The sequence below is a fragment of the Microtus pennsylvanicus genome, chromosome 2, assembly GCF_037038515.1.
Source record: "Microtus pennsylvanicus isolate mMicPen1 chromosome 2, mMicPen1.hap1, whole genome shotgun sequence".
In the NCBI taxonomy this organism is placed as follows: Eukaryota; Metazoa; Chordata; class Mammalia; order Rodentia; family Cricetidae; genus Microtus; species Microtus pennsylvanicus.
Genome location: NC_134580.1, coordinates 82,766,852 through 82,783,280, shown reverse-complemented (window position 1 = coordinate 82,783,280; position 16,429 = coordinate 82,766,852). Strand labels below are relative to the sequence as shown.

The 16,429-nt window shown below is 35.6% G+C and overlaps 1 protein-coding gene across 1 annotated transcript; it reads right to left on the bottom strand.

Annotated features, from left to right (window-relative positions):
* Positions 1-234: 234 nt before the first annotated feature.
* On the bottom strand, positions 235-1,170 carry LOC142844275 (olfactory receptor 4F21-like). Its single transcript, XM_075962612.1, has one exon. It carries the CDS (start codon positions 1,168-1,170, stop codon positions 235-237), a length of 936 nt encoding a protein of 311 aa, XP_075818727.1.
* Positions 1,171-16,429: the final 15,259 nt, after the last annotated feature.

The following is a 16,429-nucleotide window of genomic DNA, read 5'->3' as shown; positions in this document are numbered from 1 at the left end:
ATGATCTAAAATATAAGATATTGTTCCTTAATATCAATTGTAATATATTTTGATAGATTCTTGTTTCCCACAGTTGTAAAATATGTTAGTAAATATGTAAAAATAACATATATTTGCTCAGTGAGATATATTTAATGTTGACCCTGGCCTGATAAACTTGATAGCTGACGATGTCCACTGAGCATAAAAATAGGGGTTTCTGTGTTTATGAACAGAATCTAATGACAGATATGGTTAGACAATTCCGACATAACATCTTTGCTTACTCAGCTTTTTAATGGCTTCTTTCATATCTTTGTTTCTTAATGTATAGATAACAGGATTCAGGGCAGGGGTTACAGCAAAGTCAACAATAAACAGGTATTTGTCAATTGATGATGTGGGGAAAGGCCACACATAGAGAAACATGCAGGGAGTAAAAAAAAGAACAACCACAGTGATGTGTGCTGATAGAGTGACAAGTGCCTTGGTCAAGTCTCCTGAAGACCTTTTCCAGACAGTTATCAAAATGAAGACATAGGAGAGCAGAAGCAGGAAGAAGGTCCCCATGCTCATGAAGCCACTATTGGCAGCAACAACAAACTCAAACTTGTCTCTATCAGTACATGCGAGTTGTATGATCCGAGGAAAGTCACAGTAAAAGCTATCTACTTTGTTAGGACCACAAAAAGGCAGGTTTATAACAAAAGAGAACTGGGACAGGGCATGGACCACACCAGTGACCCAGCCAGCCATTACAAATAAAATACATAATTTAGGGCTCATGATTCTCAAGTAGTGTAGAGGCTTACAAATGGCTGTGTACCTGTCAAATGCCATGGCTATGAGCAGCACCATCTCCACTCCTCCTATAATGTGGATAAAACACATCTGAGTCATACAACTGTGGAACGAAATTACTCTGTGTTCTTTCAGAAGATCTGAGATCATCTTGGGAACTGTGGTAGAGGAAAGTCCAACATCAATGAAGGACAGGTTGGCCAGAAGAAAGTACATAGGAGACTGTAAGTGGGAGTCAGTAATTACCAAAAAGACAATAAAAAGATTTCCCAAGATTATGCTTAAATAGAGCAAAGAAAAAATGTATATGAGAAAAATTGTAGTTTTCCAGGAGTTGAACAGTCCCAGCAACACAAACTCAAAAACCACAGAGTCATTTGTTTGATCCATTGATTGCTGCAGAGGAGAGGCTATCAAGACACCTGTTGATAGAAAATGACCAAGTTTTCATCAGTGGTAGTAAGGTCTCTCCATTGACTATAATTCTTTCTTCTGAAGTTTATATTTATCATAGTTGGAGATACATGAATAACATTCAGGAAGGGAAATATAATGATCAGCAAGCAGATCACACATAAAGAGAATGGAAGATCACAGAAAAAATGTATACTAGCCATATAACCTCGCTTATCTATTTAGATACAGTGTTCACAATGCTAAAGCAGGAAAATTATAGGCTCCTAGGCTAAAAACAGCCTCCCTTAATTATAGAAAATTATTAAATGCAAAAAAGTTGTTAGCATCTTAAAAGGTTGAAAACAGGCTATTTTCATTGTTTTTTTTCCAAAACCAGGCATTTTGGTTTTGCTTTGTTTTATTTTGACTGTGAAGGTTGCCTTAACACTTTCCATAGCTGTTCTCTTATGAGTTTCCTCACTTATGTGATAATATTTTTGTTTTCTTCAGATTAATGCTTTGGTAATGACTCACAAATTATTCCTAGCAGCATTTCTTACTCTCTCATGAACATCAATAATTTTCTTAACTGGAATATCTGGCATATGATTTTTTTGTTTGCACAAGTTGAGGTGGAGGAGAGATGTACAGATTGAGCTCATTCACCATGTTTAAATAATTACTCAGAATTATACAGCCTTGGAATTATTTATTCATTCATTACTTCCTACAATAGTAAAACATGTACACTTAAGTAAAATATAATATATATTATATATTATAATGATAACATTTTATGGAAGTTGTATTAAACATTTATTCTGGAAAAGGATCTTTGCTTAAACATTATTTCTTTCAAACTTCACACAATTCCATGTTCTGTTTTATTAGATCCATTTTATACACAGAGACACTGACTTCTAGTGGGATAAAGTATTAGAGCTAAGACTGGCATACGTAACTAAAGATATGGTAATCTATGCTCCTATTTACCACTCTGAGTTCTTTAACAACAGGCCCTTTAATTTTATACTTGGATCTTCTTCAGGTATATATTTAATTGACTAAAGTGTATTCAGTTATTATTTTTTTAATCCACTAATACAATGACTTCTTTTTATAGTGTTGTTTTTTTTTAATTTTAAATCTAGATGCTGGGTATGGGAGTGTGCAATAGCAGAGGATCACAAATTGAAAATCACTCTGGGCTAGGTAGTGAGTTGTAGATTAGTTCCTGGACAGACTCCAAGGCTACAGAGAAATGCTGTCTCAAAAAATTAAAATAAATAAATAAAGATCAATTTGTCAATGGGATTTTTCAACTTAATCTTTAGATTTATTTAAGAACCTTTGTGTAATTCTGTAGCATATCATATAAAACTTTGGTAAAAAATCCTAATATTTCAAGCAATTTTTCCTCAAGGCTTATAGGAAATAAATATAAAACATGAGTTACCATTTTTAAAACTGTTTTATGGATTTATATCAACAAAAGAAAAGCATTATAAATAATGTTTTCAATATAATTTTATTGAAATTTTTAGATTATTAACTTCTGATTATAAGTGAAGCACTAAATCTAAAAAGTAAAGAAACATCTGTTAGAGCTATAGATTAACATTATGTAATGAAACAGATGGTAATCTAATCTAAAAAAAAAATGCTTTTTGAAAGCCCAAAGTTTCAGTAACCAGTAGCCAAATTATACAACTATCTCAAAAATTACGACAAAGAAGAAATATTATGTGTAAGAGAATTTAAACAAATATAAGAAATAAGAAATAGTCTATACAGAAAAAAAGACATAAAGAGCATTATGTATTCATTTTATTAATATATTTTCTTATATATTTGATACTCTGTATAAAATGGGAATTTCAAGTATCATAATAAAATAAAGCAAGTTCAGACTTAGGAAACTATCATTTGCCAGATGACTAATCCATGAATTAACTTCAAAACTACTGAAAAGTAGTGGATATGTAAGAAGGACTAACACAAAATGGAGAGCAGCAATTTGAAGATATGAATAATGAGTGGTAGGGCAGTAAAAAGAATACTAATATACAATGGCTTAGAATGTGCCACAAACTTCTATTTAAAAAGGGATGATCTTATAAAATATACAAATTGCTACAAATTAGTTACTGTTCAAATCATATACAAATCCATAAACATAATTTTAGTAAAAAGCCTCTTTACCCACTAATCTATCTTGATATTATCCTGTGACTGAAATTAAATAACTATTACAGCTTATTCATCCCAATGTGAGTTGTTCTATCTTATAGTATTTTTTCAAATAAAAACATATATCTATGTTAATGTATATAACAGAGTAATAAATATATATGCATATATATGAGGCATGACTAACATCTAATATAGTATAATATTATAGCATAACTACTAAATAGGTTTTCTCCATCATAAAAATTGGTAATATATAAGAGACTTTCCTGTAGATTATCAGACAGGAAAGAATAATTTAGTTACTATGAGAAAGCCAAGATACAGACATTGCTTTTGTATTTTACTGATCTTATTCTTTAGAGAGAAGGGGGAAAGAAGAGTCAAAATATTACACATATTACTTTAAAATACTACTGTTTTGAAGAATGTTGTAATTTCTCTCAACTCAGTTTCAACTGTGAGTGAAGAAAGCAAATGTTACAAATGAACTTGTAAGAAGTGAACTAGGTTAAATCATAAGACACAGAAAAAGTAGATTTTGAAAAACAAAAACACAGAACAAGTTGAGGGTGGTGCAACCTGACACTAGGAGATTAGAGAATGGTCCTACACCTACCTGAGGAAGCACAGATTCTACCCTCAGCATCTTCAAGGGATGAGGAACACAGGACAGGAAGAACTTGTTTTCTAATTCACCCCTCATCATTACAACTAAAGGCACACAGCGACTTATCAACAGGAATACAACCAATTAATATGACTGGGACTAAAATTCAATATCTACATAATTATTAGTTTTCTATAGGAACTTTGCCTCCTATAAATATTGTTTTCCCAAGAGTCAGCTATTAATAAACATAGAAGAAATTATTGGCCAATGACTGATAAGGAGTCCCTATGTGGTTGTGATAATGTTTTAAATATGTGATCTGATATACATTGAATTGTTAGACTAATTAAAATCATTGATAACACTTTTTTGGTATCTATTAAATTATGCGCACGCGGTTTTGATCCAACGCAATGTGCTGCCTTGGTGGGAGCCTAGCCAGTTTGGATGTTCACCTTCCTAGATATGGACGGAGGGGGGAGGACCTAGGACTTACCACAGGGCAGGGAACCCTGACTGCTCTTTGAATTGGAGAGGGAGGGGGAGAAAAGTGGGGGGAAGGGGAGAGGGGTGGGAGGAGGGGGAGAAGAATGGGAGGAGGGGGAGGGAAATGGGAGGCTGGGAGGAGGTGGAAATTTGTTTTTTTTTCTTGCTTTTCTTTATTCTCCTTTTATCAATAAAAAAAAGTATATAAAAAAAAGAAATATATAGAGTGGACAGCCTTGCCGTGTTCCTGATTTTAGTGGGATGGCTTTGAATTTCTCTCCGTTTAGTTTGATGTTAGCTGTCGGCTTGCTGTAAATAGCTTTTATTCTATTTAGGTATGACCCTGGTATCCCTATCTCTCCAAGACTTTTATCATAAAGGGCTGTTGAATTTTGTCAAATGCTTTTTCAGCATCTAATGATATGATCATATGGTTTTTTCTTTCAGTTTATTTATATGATAGATTACATTGATAGATTTTCGTATGTTGAACCAGCCCTGCATCTCTGGGATGAAGCCTACTTGATCATAATGAATAATTTTTCTGATATTCTTGGATACGGTTTGCCAGTATTTTGTTGAGAATTTTTGCGTCAATGTTCATAAGTAAGATTGGCCTGTAATTCTCTTTCTTGGTTGAGTCTTTGTGTGGTTTTGGTATCAGAGTGACTATAGCTTCATAAAAGGAATTTGACAATGACTCTTCTGTTTCTATATTGTGAAATACATTAAGGAGTATAGGTATTAGGTCTTCTTGGAAGTTCTGGTAAAATTCCACATTGAAACCATCTGGTCCCGGGCTTTTTTTGGTAGGGAAGTTTTTGATAACAGCTTCTAATTCTTCGTAACTAACAAGTCTATTTAGATTGTTCACCTGTTCCTAGTTTAACTTTGGTATATGATATTTATCTAAAAACGTGTCGGTTTCTTTAACATTTTCCAGTTTTGTGGCATACAGGCTTTTGTAGTAAGATCTAATGATTCTTTGAAATTCCCAATGGAAATAGAAAATACTATACTGAGTGAGGTAACCCAGACCCAAAAAGATGAACATGGGATGTACTCACTCATAATTGGGTTCTAGCCATAAATAAAGGTCAGTGAGTCTATAATTTGATTTCCTAAAGAAGCTAAATAAGAAGGTGAACCCAAAGAAAAACGTATAGTTATCCTCCTGGTTATGGGAAGTAGACAAGATTGCTGGACAGAAAATTGGGATCTTGGGGGTGGGGTGGGATGGGAAGTTAGGGGAGATGGAGAGAAAAGTGAGAAGGGGAGGATGGGGAGAACTTGGGGAAACAGGATGATTGGGATAAAGGAAGGTTGGATAGAGGAGCAGGGAAGCACATATCTTAATTAAGGGAGCCATCTTAGGGTTGGCAAGAGACTTGGACCTAGAGGGGCTCCCAGGTGTCCCAAGGCGAGGTCCCCAGTTAGTTCCTGGGGCAGTTGAGGATAGAGAACCTGAAATGACCCTAGCCTATAACCATACTGATGAATATCTTGCATATCACCATAGAACCTTCATCTGGTGATGGATGGAGATAGAGACAGAGACCCACACTGGAGCACTGGACTGAGCTCCCAAAGTCCCAATGAGGAACAGAAGGAGGGAGAAGATGAGGAAGGAAGTTAAGACCACAAGGGGTGCAGCCACCCACGGAGACAGTGGGGCTGATCTATTGGAGCTCACCAAGGCCAGCTGGACTGTGACTGAGAAAGCATGGGATAAAACCGGACTCTCTGAATATGGCAGACAATGAGGGCTGCTGAGAAACCAAGGACAATGTCACGGGGTTTTGTTCCTACTGCACGTACTGTGGGAGCCTAGCCAGGTTGGATGTTCATGTTCCTAGACCAGGATGGTGGGGGGAGGACTTTGGGCTTTCCACAGGGCAGGGTACCCTGACTGCTCTTCAGACTGGAGAGGGAGGGGGAGAGGAGTGGGGGGAGGGGGAGAGGAGTGGGGGGAGGGGGAGAGGAGTGGGAGGCTGGGAGGAGGTGGAAATTTTTTCAATAAAACAATAAAAAAACCGAAATATATAGAAACAAATATAAAAGTAATATAACGTACTATAATGTACTTTTAACTGTTTATTTAATATTTATACCTAAGTGGGATTTCATAGTCTTACAAAACCCTTTCTGACTTCTTTGATCATTTTCTGACTCCCATCACAGTGTGACTTGTGATCCCTTTATGAAAGTATGATCCATTCCTGTTTGATGAGAGAAAAGAAACTCTTTAATATAAATATGTTTCCTTAAGAACTTTGGTATTCAGTGTATCAGACCCTTTTGGCTCAAGAACAAAATTTTTTTCTGACAAATATATTGATCGCCTTTCAGTGTAAGACTGAAATTGGCAGATTACAAAATATATGAAATATAAAGGAATCAAAGATAATATATTGTCATATATTCAATTGGTTTACATAGAAGAATTAAACTTCAAGAGAAGGGGACTCCAGAAAATGTGAACAAAATGGAGAATGTTTTATTTTGTGAAACTATGGTTATAATTGTATTACTTCAAGTTAAGCCTAAACACATAATAGGAAAAGAATAGACTTAGAATTTAGGGATACAGAATTGAAGAATTACAGATACATTGTCCATTATTTAACTTGTTTTTTATATCAATACAAGACATAAGAAAAGATGAGGCATCTGATATCACTAGAAGATACATTCTCACAGCAAAATCTCTAATCCTTTGGTACTCACATGGTTTTGCCAAAATAACTGCCCAAATTGGAGCCAAACAAGGATGATACCAACGGACATGCCAACGTACAGGGAAAAGCCCCTGAAGCTTCAACCCCACAAAAAATGTATGTGAAAAAGTAGAGCTGAGGGGGCGAGTCTTTCTACCCAAGGGAAGAGCAGACGGTCAGCCCTGAAAACATACATGCAAATAACTTTGTATGGATACAAACATACACACACACACTCACACACACACACACACACACACATATATATATCCATATATACTATATATATTACATTTAATGAAAAAAGAGGCCATGAATTTTAAGTAGTGTGTAGAAAAATATGGGACTGTTTAGAAAGAAGTTAAGGAAGGAAGATTAATGAAAAGTCTTATAGTATAATATCAAAATGAAGTTGGATGATGATGGTGTACACTTTACTTCCACCACTGAGGAGTCAGAGGCAAGTGGAACTATGTGAGTTTTAGGCCAGCCTGTTCTATGAAGCCATTTCAGGGAAACCATGGTTACAAAAAAAATCTTGTTTAAAGAAACAAAAACAAAAGAAAAGAAACAAAAAAAAAAAAACAAAAATGAAAAAAGAAGAAAGTTATGTAATGTGAATAATTATCTCTAAATATTTGATATTCATTGATATAAGATAAAAATAACCTTTCTTAGGTAAATAATTTAAAAGTGTTAATACAATCTTATTCATTAAACTTAATATATCTATTTTCCAAAGAAAAAGAAACTATATTCAAATAGTTTTGTCATAACTTTACATATAAATTTCCTTATAAACTTTGATTTTAGTTCTTCCAATGTTTTCAACAAGTACCACTAAGCATAATTTTATGTACAACTTTCTCAATATACATAAACACTTTCAAAGTCATTTAAATTTTGTTTCATTTTTATAATATTGGCCTCTATAAGATGCTTAAATCATGTTTCATGTAGACTCTGAATAATATATTTACTCATCCTTAAATCATGTTTTGTATAGACTCTAAATAATATATTTACAATGGTTGAGAAGGCGACATTATATGAAGAAAATTTATTTGCCTGTTTATCACCTATTTGAGGCGATCTATAATTTTATGATTGAATATCAGTTGAACAAACAATGAGTTTTATGTCACACTTTCACCTATGTATCTGGTGTACCATCATCACAATTGTTCTCTTTTACCTCTCCTGTTTCTCCTTTTCTGTTCTCCTGAGTCCTTTTCTCTTTCCTAATATTAATTTTCTTTTGTTCATTTCTTTCTTTTTCTACATTAAAATTTCATTTATAAATCACAACTATATATGACATCTAAATATGTGTAATACTGTTAGTAATTTGTTCACAGGCACTGCCACATTCAAAACATGCAGTGTGGTTTCCGGTAATATGAAGTAGTATGTCCTCCTCCTACCATAAGAACACATCCTAATGGAGAAAACTTTTGGATCAGGTCCAACTCATGGCCTCTGGGACCTAAATCTTAAATGAATGGCATCTTCAGCTTTAAGCAACTGATGTCCTCTTCTTACTTCCATGGATACTGCTACAAACATATACTTTCCCAAACAAAAATTATAGTAATAATGTTCAAAATTGTCATTGCTTGATGACTAAGTGTGCCATTTTTTCTTGCATTTAATACTCATATGTATTTCTTCTTTGAAGAATATCTTCAGGTCATTTGCTCACATTTTTTTGGTATTATTTTTTGCCTTTAGTGTTAATTTTTTTAATTTCTTTATGTAGAATGCATAGTAATCCCTTATTGGGTGAATAGTGGTAGAGATTATTTTTCAAATTCTTGCCTTTGCTTTGTTGAATTTTTTTTATAGTGAATTGAAAATTTAATTATCTTAAATCATAGTATTACAAGATGTACCTGATATATATTTTATAAACTATAACATTTTTGATGCATTAAACCAGTTGATTTATGGTTTTTTTATTTTTATTCTTTTTTAGTTGTTGAAAAAAAATTCCCGCCTCCTTCCCGTTTCCCATTTCCCTCCCCCTCCTCCCACACATCGCCCCCTCCCCCCTCCCCTTCCCCTTTCCCCCTCCCCCCACTCCATTCTGCCTCCCTATCGAGAATGAAGAGCAGTCCATATTCCCTGCCCTGCGGGAAGTCCAAGGTCCTCCCACTTCTATCTAGGTCCAGGAAGGTGAGCATCTAAACAGGCCAGGCTCCCACAAAGCCAGTTCATGTATTTGGATCGAAACCTAGTACCATTTTCCTTGGCTTCTCATCAGCCTTCCTTGTCCGCCATGTTCAGAAAGTTCGGTTTCATCCCATGCTTATTCTGTCCCAGTCCAGCTGGCCTTGGTGAGCTCCCAATAGATCAGCCCCACTGTCACAGTGGGTGGGTGCACCCTTCGAGGTCCTGACTTCCTTGCTCATGTTCTCCCTCCTTCTGCTCCTCATTTGGATCTTAAGAGCTCAGTCCGGTGCTCCAATTTGGGTATCTGTTTCTATCTCGATCCATCGCCAGATGAAGGTTCTATGGTGATATGCAAGATATTCATCAGTATGGCTATAGGATAGGGTCATTTCAGGTTCCCTCTCCTCAGTTGCCCAAGGTACTAGCTGGAGACATCTCCCTGGATACCTGTGAGCCCCTCTAGAGTCAAGTCTCTTGCCAACCCTAAGATGGCTCCCTTAATTAGGATATATATTTCTCTGCTCCCATATCCATCCTTCCTTAATCACACCCATCCCATTCCCCCAAGCTCCCCCCATCTTCTCCTTCTCATGTTTCTCACCCCATTTCCTCTTAGCCCCATACCACCTCACCCCCAAGTTCCAAGTTTTTGCCTGGCAATCTTGTCTACTTCCCATATCCCTGCGGATGACTATATATTTTCCTTTGGGTTCAATTTCAGATCATGTTATTTGTTAATTCTTATTATTATTTCCTGTGTACTGAAGTATTATTTAGAAAGTCATTGTATACATCACAATGATGTTTTCTTCTTCAGTATTTTCAAATAATGCAATATATAACTTTTAAAAATAATTAGTTTTAAGTGTAATTATATTGGTTTTAGGTCTTTGATCCTCTCTGAACTTTATTTTGTAAGATCTATGGATATGGCGAGATTCCTACTTCTGAATTTACTAAACAGATCATTGTAGTGAGGAGGCAGACTGTGTTTCTGCCACCCGGCTCCTGGCCACCTGGCTAGCTTATGCCATGAGGCAAGCAGGCCTGCTTTTTGTCCCACTAGGCTCATGCATGGTTAGCTTTACACCTGCAATAACAAAACACAAATTGTATTCATTTAAACACTGCCTGGCCCATTAGCTCTAGCCTCTTACTAGCTAACTCTCACATCTTTATTAACCCGTTTCCATTAATGTGTATAGCACCACGAGGTGGTGGCTTATCAGCAAGATTCTAACCTATGTCCATCTTGGGCTGGAGCTCATGGCGTCTCCCTCATTGCCTTCTTCCCAGCATTCTGTTCTGTCTACTCCGCCTACCTAATTTTCTGACCTATCAGGCCAAGCAGTTTCTTTATTAATTAACCAATGGAAGTAACACATAGACAGATGACCCTCCTACATCAGATTATCATATCCCCCATTGTATATTTTTTTCATGTTGCAAAAATCAGATAGCTTTGCAGTTTAAATGTATTTCTAAGCCACATATTAGTCAACATTATTATTTTGTGCCTATTATATGCTGTTTGTAACACTGATTTTGCAGTATATTATGAAGTTATATGCTATAACATCTGACATTTGCTAAGGATTTTCATGACTGTTCGGATTAACTGTTGCTTACGTATTAATGTTAGGATCATGTTTTTATACTTCTGAAATGAATTCAAGTGGAAGATTGAGAGGTGTTAGAATGAATGGTTATTCATTAGGTAAATACATCTTAAACTAACATAGCCTCAACATGCAGTTATGTAATTCTAGTTCCTTGGAAGACTGGGGTGGAAAAACTGTAGTCAAAGATAACCTAAGCCCCTTAGTAAGATTCCATTTCAAGTTTACGATATAAAAAATTAATTGGATTATAATGGGAATATATAACTAATATTAGCAAGATTCCCTAGCATACATGAGACATTGGGTTTACCCTTAGTAACAACAACAACAAAATAGACCAAGGCCAAGAAAACTCTCCTCACAATAATAACCAACAGCAATACAAAAAAAAAAAAGATAGACATCATTGAGATTTTGTGATAATATTTTTGGCTACATAGAATGGCTATCATCAAGAAAATAAAATTATAGATCTTGCTAAATGCAATAACACTTATTCAAGAGGAAAGACACTTAATTTTTTTCTAAAAATGAGAGTAGAAAAAGGAGTAACTGAGAAGAAGAAAAAGCAACAGTGGGTGCAGAAACAGGCAAATAAGTGATGGCAAGTGGAATGGGAATGAATCTGATTAGTGTACATTATAGTTACATAAATATCTTACAATGAAAATCACTACGTTTTAAAATGAATTAGTATCCACGTAGGCTTGTCTTGCTTGGGGGAGAAAGATGGCTCAGTGGCTAATAGCACTGGGTGATCTTAAAGAAGACTGGGGTTCAGTATTCTACACCTAAGTGGCAATTCTTAACTGTCTGTTCTAGTTCCAAAGGTTTCGAAGCCTCGTCTGACCTCCTTGTATTCCTGCACACACATGGAACATTGTCACACACTCAGGCACACACTTAAGCATAAAATTAAATAGTTATTTTTTAAAAAAATAAAATTTATTAATTTAATGTTTTGATTTCAGTAGGCATTTTCAAATTTCAAATAAAATTTAAACTTATTGATATAATAATTCATCATCACTATAAATATTTGTATGGATGATAGTTTTTATTATGTACTCTACTTTTATATTCAAAGCTTTGAATATTTGTGCCTTTCTTTTCTTTATTGACCTTACGACTTTACTAATAATTTGTTGTTTGTTTGGAATAGTCAGCCTTGTTTGTGTTTACACTTTGAATGTCAGAATAAAAATATCTTCATATTTTAAATATATTTCTTTCCTTCATGCTTTTCCTGATACTTCTTTCATGTTTAGTTTCTGATACTTTTTGTTTTACCCACACACAGACATGTAATAGAGCCCTTAAAGCATGATTGGGGCTATTTGGGATATATATAATATGTATTCATATTATATATATATATGACAATTTCTGACTTCCAGTCCTTCATTCCTCTTGCTTCGGTAAACACAAAGATCTTCCTCCCTGGAATTACGTTTATCAGTAGGCATTTATTTTGTCAGTGCTTAGGTTCATGAAAGAGCATTCCATTTAAAACATTCACAGACCTCCAAGGATATAGAATTAATTACTACCTGCCTAAGTTGCTTCTCTGATTTTACCCAACTAAAAAAAATTCTTAACTTCTTACACTCACTTTTACCTCTGTTTACTGCTGATTTTAATTCAGGAAATTTAAAACTTATGTTTTACTCTCAAGAACAGCAGAAGAGATAATTAGCTGCTACCAGAGAAAGACTTCCTTCCTGCTGGCACTACTTACACACAACCACCCACTGAATGACCATTACAACTTATATAGTCTAGAAACAAGTTATTATACAATTCGATTTCCACTAAAATATAAATAAATTGCGTATACATAATGAATTTGGTGATTACATAAGATGTCTAAAAATTATTTCAGAACTCACATGTGATTTACCATCTTCTTTATGACCTTCTTATTATCTTTATTTCTTAGTGTATAGATGGCTGGATTCAGGAGAGCTGTGATGAATAAGTAAAATACAGTAAGAAACTTGTCTACCCAAGTCATGCTGGCTGGCCATAGATACATTCAAAATGACAGGCCCCCAAAATAGCACAACTATGTTATGGATTTACAGGTAGAGAGGGCCATTGAGAACCATCATTAGAGTGAAGCTGTGGAGGTACTAGAATGCAAGTGTAAGATATCAGCAAGAGAATAAGAACAATTTTTGCTAAAACACCACTGTCAGCATTTATCACAATACTCAGAATACCAAAATTCATGCAGGCTAATTTTATCACCTTAGGTATATCACAGAAAAAAAACACAACTGTCTGTTACTCTAGGTTCACAGAAAGATATCTCCAAAATCAGGATCAGTTGACTAATGTCATGCACAAATGTAATGATCAACAATATCACAACAACCCAGATGCAAATGTATCTGTCCATGATGCTGGTATTGTGTATGGCTTGCAGATGACCACATAGTGGTCTTAGGCCATTGTTACAGGTAGGTAGTACCATTTCACTCCCTACAAGGCTCATGCAGTCCCCAAACAAAAAGGTTTTTCTTTTATGAGGTCTATGAACAATTTGGAGTTAGTAATTGGGGAAAGCCATAATTCAACAAATGAAAAATTGGCTAACATAAACTGCATGGGAGAAAGGAATTGATGATCAGTGATAATTAATATCACAACAAAGAGGTTGCCTACCACAGTCATCAGGTAGAGGGTGGAAAACAGCAGCAGAATGAAGCTATGTTGTTCCCTTGAAGTACAAATTTCCTGAAAATAAACTCAGATACCACTGACTGGTTTGCTTCTTTCTTTTAGTACACTGTGCTCCAACGGTTAGAGAAAGACAGAGCCTAAAGAGTTCCTGAAATAGAAATAATCAATTAATGTTCAGAGTCAAAAAACAGAAAAGAATACAAATATCTTAGCATTGTATATGTCAAATTTAAAATAACTTTTTTATTTGTATATTGTTTCTAATCAGGGAATTATCCTAAATGTAGGAAGAACTTTATACATCTGAAAGATAATATGTATAGATATATAAGTACATATGTTGTGTAAAAACATCAGTAACAAATACTCTAATCACATATTCTAAGTCTTAAATCTGTGTTTTTGCCATGGATGCAGAGGTAAATTCTTTCAATGAATATCTGAGATATATTTGCGGCCTCTTCACTTGACTGTCATAATATCATAATACTGTGGCACCCATGCTTGCCATAAGCCCATCTAGAAAAAAATGGCCATTAAGAAACTGTGCTAAACTCTGTTCTTTTTTGCCTAGAATTTCTTTTCAAGCTCTCAAAGTTTTTAAGTGGATTTATTTGGCTATGTTGACATACCAATTTGTTGTAGAAGGCCACTTGTTTGATTCAGGCTGCTCAGCCCTGAAATAACCACCCAGAAACTGTATTAATTAGATCACTGCTTGACCCATTAGCTCTAGTTTCTTATTGGCTAACACTTACATCTTAATTTAACCCATTTCTATTAATCTGTATATCACCACATGGCTTTTTCTACAGTTTAATATTTATTTTATTATCTTTATTTCTTTAATTTATGACTTATGTACTCTTTCACATTATATTTAATGGCTCTTTACACTTTTTCTTCTCTTTCCTAAGCCTATGTATACTTTTTAAACAGTGTGTCTCATTTAGAGGTCTTTTATGTCTGAATCTGTTCTTATTGTGTAACTGTAAATACTTTCTGACTTCTTAAAATGCTAAGTGGGCATGGCTACAGCCAACATGGCTTTGCCTACTTGCTCAGCCTAGTCCTCCATGGCAGAGACATGTTCACTGCCTCTGAGAGCCATGTACTTTGCCCCATTTTTTAACACACAGAGGGTCTATGTTGCCTTAAGCAAGTTGTAGCACTCTGCTTACAAATCCCATTCAAATGCTCTGCAGTGAGAACTCACTAAAGGTTTAGAGCCCCTGTGCTTGAAAACCTGGAAGCCACTGTTTTTTAAAGACAGTGCAGAGTTTTTGGTCCACCCATTTTAAAGCAGCCATGGCACCCTTGCTAGCAGCAAGTCCATCTAGAAAAAAAATTGTGGCTACCAAGAAACTGTGATAAACTCTGTTCTTTTGTGTCTAGAATTCCTTTTCAAGCTCTCTTAAATTTAGTTGGCCATGTTGGCATGCCAATTTGTTGCTGGAAACCACTTGTTTTTGTTCCTAGTTGCTCAGTCCCTAAATAACCACTCAGAAACCATATTATTTGCAATACTCTTTGGCTAATAGCTTAAGTGTAATTCTGGATAACTCTTATATCCCAAACTAACCCATCTCCTTCATCTGTGTATCGCCACATGGTATATATGACTATATACACATTTCTAAATATAAGCTGTTCAGTCCATACAATGTTACTTGCATATATGTAAGCAATTAATAAAAAAAGAGTCCTTAAATTTGAAGGAGAGTGTAGTGGAATATTGTAGGGTATCTCTTGGCAAAAGGTGGGAGCATGGGGGTGGAGATGATGTGTGGGGAAGAGGAGATGGGGAGAGAGACGGGAAAGGGGAGGATTTGGGAGAGCTTAGGGGAATGGGATGGTTGAGATGGAGGAAGGGTGGATATGGGAGCAGGGAAGGTTTCTTAATTAAGGGAGCCATTTTAGGGATGGCAAGAGATTTGACTCTAGAGGGGTTCCCAGGTGTTCAAGGAGATATCCCCTGATAGATCCTTGGGCAGCAGAGGAGAAAGTGTCTGAACTGGCCTTATCCCATAGCCACACTAATGAATATCTTGCATATCACCATAGAACCTGCATCTGGCGATGGATGGAGAGAGAGACAGAGACCCACATTGGAGCACTGGACTGAGCTCCCAAGGTCCAGATGAAGAGCAGAAGGTAGGAGAACATGAGCAAGGAAGTCAGGACCTTGAGGGATACATCCACCCATTGAGAAGGTGTGACTGATCTAATGGGAGCTCACCAAGGACAGCTGGACTGGGATTGAAAAGAATGTGATCAAACCGGACTCTCTGAATGTGGTTGACAATGAGGGCTGACTGATAAGCCAATGATAATGGCACCGGGTTTTGATTCTACTGCATGTACTGGCTTTTTGGGAACCTAGTCTGTTTGGATCCTCACCTTCCTAGACCTGGATGGAGTGGGGAGGGCCTTGGACTTCCCTCAGGGCAAGGCACCCTGACTTCTCTTAGGACTGGAGAGGGAGGAGGAGGGGCAGTGGGGGAGTGGGAGGGAAATGGGAGGAGGTGGAAATTTTTAATAAATAAATAAATAAATAAATAAATAAATAAATAAAACAAAATAAAAACCAAAAAAGAAATGAGAACAAAATAAACAAAACAATACAAAAATAAAAGAGGAGAGTAGATACAATGTGAATATATAATGATCTCTAAATAGTTGAGCAAAGTCAACTGAAATAATCTTTCTTAGATCAGTAATTTAGAAATGTTAATATTTATTTTAGTACACTTTGTTTAAATGAACTT

Bases quoted from the DNA above. Each gene is read 5' to 3' on its own strand.
- LOC142844275 (XM_075962612.1), bottom strand. From the start codon at position 1,170: ATGGATCAAACAAATGACTCTGTGGTTTTTGAGTTTGTGTTGCTGGGA.